This window comes from Cicer arietinum, chromosome 7 (genome assembly GCF_000331145.2).
Source record: "Cicer arietinum cultivar CDC Frontier isolate Library 1 chromosome 7, Cicar.CDCFrontier_v2.0, whole genome shotgun sequence".
Classification (NCBI taxonomy): Eukaryota; Viridiplantae; Streptophyta; class Magnoliopsida; order Fabales; family Fabaceae; genus Cicer; species Cicer arietinum.
In genome coordinates this window covers 34570033-34578228 of record NC_021166.2, presented here as the reverse complement: position 1 = coordinate 34578228, position 8196 = coordinate 34570033, and the positions used below count along the sequence as shown (strand labels likewise).

General features: G+C 30.8%; 1 protein-coding gene across 2 annotated transcripts; it reads right to left on the bottom strand.

Annotated features, from left to right (window-relative positions):
* Positions 1 to 1119: 1119 nt before the first annotated feature.
* On the bottom strand, positions 1120 to 4836 carry LOC101512620 (uncharacterized). Of its 2 annotated transcripts, none has more exons than XM_004514588.4 (7): positions 4561 to 4836; positions 3961 to 4094; positions 3511 to 3855; positions 2513 to 2559; positions 2083 to 2145; positions 1815 to 1947; positions 1120 to 1592 (listed from the first exon to the last, which is right to left on the bottom strand). In XM_004514588.4, exons 2-7 carry the CDS (start codon positions 4070 to 4072, stop codon positions 1576 to 1578), a joined length of 717 nt encoding a protein of 238 aa, XP_004514645.1. In that variant the 5' UTR covers positions 4073 to 4094; positions 4561 to 4836; the 3' UTR covers positions 1120 to 1575. The 2 variants fall into 2 exon arrangements, with proteins under 2 accessions (XP_004514645.1, XP_073226720.1); XM_073370619.1 differs by having other exon boundaries at positions 1432 to 1592; positions 3961 to 4109; positions 4561 to 4701.
* Between the last annotated feature and the right edge of the window lie 3360 nt (positions 4837 to 8196).

Here is an 8196-nt window from a genome sequence, read left to right as displayed (position 1 = left end):
GCCCTTTAACTCCCCTTATTTGCTTTTATTGATTCATGATTCTCCTTTTACTAAATTTTGAGGCTTATTTGTTAATTTGTCAAGTTAAATGATGAGTTGACAAATCACATTATGATGTAACAATTCATGTAGATTAAATATTATTATTTAAATTTTTCTCACTAAAGTACCATTTAAAACAATATAACTTAAAATGAAAAAAAATCTGAAGCCCTAAAATTTACAACAAAAAAACAAAAATAGAAGACTATATTTTCAAATTTGGAAAATAGGACTGGATCCAATAAAAATATTGAAACCAAAAGTGCATATAAGCTTATTATTTTTTTAATCATCATTGTTTATTATTTAAAGTAAAAAATTTCACATTTTCTTTTAGAACAAAGGACAACTTTGTCATTTAAATTTTTTACTTAATACTTTATATTCATTCTTCTCTCTTTCATACAAATAAAGAAAAATCTAAATATTTTCTTTTAGAACAAAGGACAACTTTGTCATTTAAATTTTTTACTTAATACTTTATATTCATTCTTCTCTCTTTCAAACAAGTAAAGAGAAATCTAAATATTTCTTTCTCTTATAAATATATACATTTAAATAAAGATGTTTGCAATGTAGTTTGAATAGATTATAAGAAAAAAATTATCCGATTCAAAAAATTAAAATGCTCGCAATTTGATCGATTTAGATGACTTTTTATTTAAAAAAAAAAAATCAATCCAAATTAATACAATTTAAATAAGATCGATTTTCTATCAAAATTACAATTATAAAATATTAATCAGATATTATTATTATTTGTATAAAATCACATTAAAATAACAAGTTTGAAATAATATTAATAGATTATGTTTGAAAGATATTAAATGGTAACAAAATATATTAAATTAAAAAAATAAATATTATTAATAAAAATTTATAAGTATTAAAGTTGATATGTATATGCAGTTTGATTATAAATTTGAAAATTGAATTTGAAATTCGGTCTAATCTAATCTGTGTGATTTTCATAAAAGAAGTTCCAAACATATCCAATAATATTCGATATTGTGCAGTTTTCAATTTTTCTAAATCGGTTTGCAGTTTTTTTAATTGGTTTGATGTGAACACTCTACATCCAAATAATACAGCATTTCATTCTATTTCTCTTTTATCCCTCTCTTCTCTGTTTCTTTTACTCATCCAAACAAAGTGTAACCAGGGAAATACAACACAAAACAAAACATATAAGACAGACTATTACGAAATATGCTTTTGGTCGATAACATTCTGGTATAAGTAATAAGTGTCAGCCATACTAGCCATGCAATATACAAGTAGTCAGATAACTGTTGGTTTCTCTCCGATTGCATCTCGTTCCAAAATTTGAGAGCTGGGAGGCCAAATCAATTTGATCTAGTTGGCTGTGAAAGAGGAAAACACAAGAAAACTGGAACGCTGAATGAAAAATGAATACTGGGCAAAGAGACTACTAATCATGACACAAATATCGTCTTGAGTGACTATTGAAATTGTATTGGTCGGTGCATATTGAAAAGCTTGATCTTGAATAGCAAGAGATTTAACCAGAATTCAACCCTCCTCTGACTCTGCATGTCAGAATAGATACCGTATTTAGAAATATATAAATTTGCTGTGTTTCCAACTAGTGTGGAAGAATAGGAAAGCGTATCAAAAGCAAAGCATTAAAGTAAGCACTTTGGAGTTCAGGGAAGTAAGTAAATGTTAGACAAGAACCATCCCTTGTTCGTGAACATGATAAAGAATGAAATAGTTTCAATTTTTATCCAAAGCAATTTTCTTAATCATACCATGTATAGCTTCCATGTTATTGTCCTTGTAAACACCTAGGGGTGATCCATGGACAGAAAGAAGCATCTCGCCAGGCTTGGGAAGCCGAACTGTTTTGGGCGTCATCCCAACAGACAACCTCTGACTATTTACCTGCAAAACACAAATTATATAGCCATCACCATATTCAGCTGTTAACTATCCATTACAAGGCCACCTGGGGCCCTCAACAACAAATACCGTAATTCATTTTTTTCTTAAATAAAAATGCAAGAAGGAGATACTTACACCGGGAGTCTGAAGACCTTCTTGCATTGCTAAAGTCTGAGTTTCAGATGGCTCCTCAAACACCTATACAATAGACATTTAATCACCAAAAGAATTAAAAGTTTCCTTTTAAAATCAAAGATAATTTAGATCATTTACAAATTAGTCAGCACCCTCATGTTTCACAGCCTATTTTTGTCACAAAAACTAATGTACTCTACAATGATTATGCAAGTAATAAAAGATTGAGATATTTAAGTTAGGATTTGTGATTTTACATTATAATCATACATATTAATCTTATCTTATATGCTTCTATTTGCATAAATATTGTAATCATATTAATCTTATTGAAGGATTTGTGATTTTCCAAAGTGAAGAAAGAGAAGTAACTATTGTCAATACTATACGAAATTTAAATTAGCATCCAAAGTGAAGAAAGAGAACATACAAAATCCTTCGAATGCAGATTATCAGCACCAACAAAGCTTGCTATCCCTGTCAAGATGGAACTAACTATTGTCAACTATACAAAATACATCCATATAGAAACTTAAATATATTTTTACTCCTATTTCTTGAAATCAGCCCTGCGCTTTTATATTCCATGAAACATAGCTATGACACAAACATCGGACACGATACTGACACGTAGACATCGGTAATACTTTAAGAAAATTAATTAATTGAATATAATCAAGGTGTCGTGCCGTGTTAGTGTTGGACACCGGGACACGTTTTCGATCAGAGGTGTCGATGCTACAGAGCTTATATTCAATAAAGAAGTTTGTTTACTACTGATCAGAATTTGATTCACATCTTTTTCAGAACTAAAAGCACATAATCACATTTATAAAATGTAAAAACTCTGTCTTCTGTTTTATAGAGTAACAATATAATGTAATTGCAGTAAGAGAATGAGACTTATTGGACATAGATCAACTTGTTCACATTTTGGGGCACATAAATCGAACTCAAAACACACACTCCTTACACAGTCAAAGAATAATCCAAACACAGGATGGAGAGTTTACGTTAGCTATACTTCGAGCTCAACTACCACAAACTCAAAATGTGTATAGTCAGTGTTGTCAATTGCAAATCACGGAAATAGTGGTTTGTTCAAATTCTGCTACGCCATAGTGCTATAGTGCCGCAATAGCGGCTATTTTACAACAGTTTGTACTAAATAGCAGATTGTGAATCAATAGCGATTTGTTTAAATTCCACTAAGCTATGGCTCTATAACGCTGCTATAGCGGCTATTTGACAACACACTAGTATGTCTGTTTTTTTTTTTTTAATTTGCTGCAATAAATCCAAATTCATAACAAAAAAAAAACTTTCTTTTTAAACATTGAGACTTAAATAAACAATTTTAAAAGAGACTAACTAATTCAAAAACATCAACATAAAAAACATACTTAATCGGAATTATGAAATGTTCACCTGCTGCATTGGAAGAATATTCAAAGGCACCAGCAAAAGGAGCAATTGAAGAGGAGCAGTGAGGGTAAGCCATGGACAACCTTTGCAGCAACGAAGCATGCAAATCTCCACAGTTCATGTTCACATTCATAGACTCTTCTTTATCTTTCCATTTTACTTCAAATTTGTTACCCCCTTTATCATTCACAATGGACAAATTTGGAAGAGTTTCTTTAAAAACCTCTAACACGGGTTTCTGAAGTTGTTCCTCACTAAAACATGAGCGAAGCAATCTCAATTCCGTCAACAAGTGTTCAGTTTTAACCTCCCGAACTGCCTTAATTGCACTGATTTGTCGCTCCATTGCTGCACAAACAATTCAAATTTAGTTCACACTCACACACATTATGTGATATATTTAACTTCATGAAGATAAATTAAAAACGGAAAAAGAATCTGAAGTGTAAAAACCTTCGATTTCATGCTCCATGAAGTGAGGTTGCTGCGTCGGAATTTGGGACTCCTTGGGATGAGGCACCAATTCGGTTGCTTTAACAGTTTTTTTGACTTTACGCCTTGCCATTTTTTTTATTACTACACCGTACCTATTTCAACAGAGGCTGTAGCATTATTGACTCAGCCAAGACCATGATTCAAAAGCTTGTTTCATGACCTTTGGTAATTTACTTTAAAACAATTTATCTATAATCTTGTGCAAAAACCAATATACAAAGAATAACAATTAAGAACAAAGAAACAATAGATCAATTGATTACATATTTCCAATTCAAGACAGTCATTCACTCTAATTCATATACTACAAAATCAACCAATTAAAAAAATAGCCACTCTTTGAATTATTTACATTTTACTCTCATATCTGTGATATAGCCTGAAAATATCATATCACAATGAATTCACTCTAATTAACTAGCTTATCAACTCCAAACACAAAATATTTCTAGTTGTTCATTAGTAGAGGAGTGAAGCTTCCATTTATTAATTTTCATGATTTCAATGAAATTTGTAAACAAAACACATACATAATCTGCTTGCTCCTAGAATCCAAACCTTTTAAGACATTTCCTCTCAGATTTAAACCAAAATACACAATTAGAGCCTTGGAGGCAGGAAAACTCCGCTGGTGGCCGCGTGGAGGTTGTGGACGAGAACAAGGCCGCGAAAGCTGTGAACAAGGCCTAAAAAAGGTCGAAAACAGGGAGTAGAGCATGTAGGCCTCGCGGTGGGCGGTGTTGGTGCCTGGTAGGCTGCCACCGCCGGAGCTGTGGTCTGGAGAGGAGATGAAAGAAATTAGGTTTAGAGAGAAGGGTGGAATAAAATTATTACAGGAGTTTCGCAGTTCAGGTGTCTTGGATCTAGAGTGCAAAATAAAAAATAAGAGCGGTAAGAATGCAAAACAATAAAGGTATTAGTGCAAATTTTAAAAGTTCAAAGGCGTAGCTGCACACTCTCACAACCCACGGGATCCTTCCCTCACAAACCATACATCAATGATAGAAAACTATGCAATTATTGAAACAAATAATTTTTTATATTAATATCTTTTTTTTTTAAATTCTACTTTAAATTGTGCTACATTAAAAATAAAATATTAAATTATTCTACTTTTTAAACTTTCTATGAAGTTGCATATTGGGCCTGCGAGGTGAATAAATTGTTTTTACTTAGTAGGAGGTCGTGGGAATGTAACCATGTGTAGCGAGGTAAATTTTTTTTTTTTGTCATTTTAATAATTCAGTTATTGATTATTTAATAAATTAAAAATAATTTAAATATTTAAAAAATTAAAATACTATTAATAAAATAAAATACATTAATAAATAATAACAATAATAATAATACTATTAGTAATGTATTTTATTTTATTAATCGTATTTTGATTTTTTAAATTTTTAAATTACTTTTAATTATTAAATAATCAATAATTGAATTATTAAAATGACAAAAAAAAATTTACCTCGCTACACATGGTTACATTCCCACGACCTCCTACTAAGTAAAAACAATTTATTCACCTCGCAGGCCCAATATGCAACTTCATAGAGAGTTTAAAAAGTAGAATAATTTAATATTTTTTTTAGTCATAGACCCAAGATATGATTTTCTAAATAATTTAAAAAGTAGGATAATTTAATATTTTATTTTCAATAGAATTTAAAAAAAAAGATATTAATATTAAACATCCAAACGCAAAAAGGTAAAGAAGAAATGAAGAATTACTCATTAGTTGGAAATTGTAAGATAGTTTAAGACTAAAAACAAAACAAACTTTAAAGGGTAGATTTGGTAGAAAAATAACTCATAAAAGACTATTGTCTTTATCTATAGTTATCAAGTTATCATTAGATATAGAATAGATATAGTCAATAAATCAAGGAAGGGTAGAGGTAGTAATAGAAATTGGCAGAAAAAATTGTAGAGATAAGATAATCATTTCATCACCTTATGGTGTCAGTATATACAATCTATGATATTGAGTTACACAAATATGTATGGACAACTAATTATAGATTACAATCAATTCCAACTAAGCATGATCAATTACATATACATATTATTGACTATCATTTCTTTATTACCCCCCCTCCCCCTCCCCCTCCCCCCGAGCACAGGGATTATGAATACCCAACTAGCCAAGTACATAAATAAATTAAATTAAGATCTCTCAAGTGCCTTAGTGAAAATATCAGTTAGTTGGGCATTAGTAGGCATATATGCAGAACAAATGTGGTTTTTGGATATCTCTCTTCAAATCAAATTGGTTTTATATTTAGTGTTTTGATGTTCACAAAAATATTTTATGAGAGCAATATATTTGACTTTACAGACTATGGAAGCATATTCGTGTTTTTGAAGGCAATTTAAAATAAGATTTGATTCACATTTATAATTGAAGAAAATCTTTGACCAAGTTGAAAAGAAGATACGATCAAGATTTGAAGAAGATATGATCAACATCTTTTCACAAAAAGATATGAATTATTTACAAAAAGATTTGATCAGGATTTATCTATGAGAAGATATGATTAAGAATTGTTTACTAGAAGAAACATTCAAAAAAGACACATTTATTGTTTGCAAAGATATGATTCATATTTTGACAAATGACAAAATATTGAATTGGACTTTGTCATATTCCTACTTGTGAAAGTTCAAGAATTAGTCCAACACTATGTTCCCGCCCATATCAAATAAAGCAAGCAATAGGAAGGAAGTTTCATCTGAAGAATTTATGAAAACAATCTTAACAAAATACAAATAGTATCAATTTGAAGAATTTACAAATTCAATCTTAACAAAATACGAACAATATCAATATGAAAAATTTACAAACTCAATCTGAACAAAATACGAACATAGTCAATCTAGAAGAGTTGCTTAGATTGGATCCATAAATAAATAATTGGTTAAAGAACATATTATCAAAAAACATCTTGTTCATAATTATTTTTGAATAAGATCATTGTTAACCAAACTAGGAATAAATGTACAATTCATAATTAAACAAGGACTAAATTGACGCCCTGACTTTATTAATAAATAGATACTGAAGACTGAAGAAGAATATCATTGAAAAATCATAAAAGAGTAGAAGAACTCAAATTCAAAATTTATCTTAGGTTCAAAGAGAGAAACATTTGTTCGAATGAGAAATACTTTCTAAGTGTTTTTCTTATAGTGTGATAGTCATTGTTATAATCAGCTCGTTAGAAGTAACTACTCAAGTTCCAAACATTTGTTTTCAAACCTGATAATGATGTTAGTGTGCCTTCAACAATCTGAGTTTGTCAGATTGTGTGGAGAAGACTTGACAGGTAGAGTCAAGGTGTGTGTGTTTCTTAAAAGTATAGGGTTGTTAGACTATTTGAGAAGACTGGCTTGGAGGGTCCGGTGCTTTGTAATTCAAGTTGTTGAATTAGGGGATTAAATCATTATGAGTGAAGGGGTTGGATGTAACCAAGTTAGTGGTGAGTCATTATAAATTACTTGTGTCACTTTATTCCCACACTCCTTAGTTTTGTTATTGCTTCTACTCCAATTAAATCATAAAGTTTGTACAAATTTAATCAAATAATGAAAAAATTATCAACTTAGTCAAACATAATTCAACTCCCCTTTTCTCATGTTTGCACATTCGATCTCATCCCGAATAAAGTGACAATCGACTTCAATGTGTTTGGTTTGTTTGTGAAAAATTGGATTTTAGCTATTTGGAGAGTTGCTTGACTATCATAGTAAATTTGCATTGGTTGAGTATGAGAGATACCGAGACAAGAAAGAAGACCTTTGAGCCATTTCAACTCACAATAGATAGTAGCCAAAGATTGGTACTCAGTGTTGGCAGAAGATCGAGAAACAATGTGTTACTTCTTAGTTTTCCAAAAGATTGGAGAGTTGCCAAGAAGAATGAACCACCCTATGAGTGATTGTCGCGTTAGTGGACAACTCGCCTAATTCGAATCACATCATCCATCCAACTAAAATGGGCTGCCATGGCACAACAGAATGCCTTTCCCAAGATTGCCTTTTAGATAACACACTACTCATAAAGCACCTTCCCAATATTCTTGCTTTGCTTGTTGTATGAACTGAGATAGAATATGAACAAAATACGAGAGTTCTTTTCTCATGGAGCATAGGTAAATAATACGTCCAATTAAGCGTCGATCCTTCCCAGGTTGTGCA

Coding starts and splice junctions, on each gene's coding strand:
- LOC101512620 (XM_004514588.4), bottom strand. CDS start 4,072: ATGGCAAGGCGTAAAGTCAAAAAAACTGTTAAAGCAACCGAATTGGTG. Junction 2,560..3,510: donor ATATTCTTCCAATGCAGCAG/GTGAACATTTCA, acceptor CCATCTTGACAG/GGATAGCAAGCTTTGTTGGT. Junction 2,146..2,512: donor ATCTGCATTCGAAGGATTTT/GTATGTTCTCTT, acceptor TCTATTGTATAG/GTGTTTGAGGAGCCATCTGA.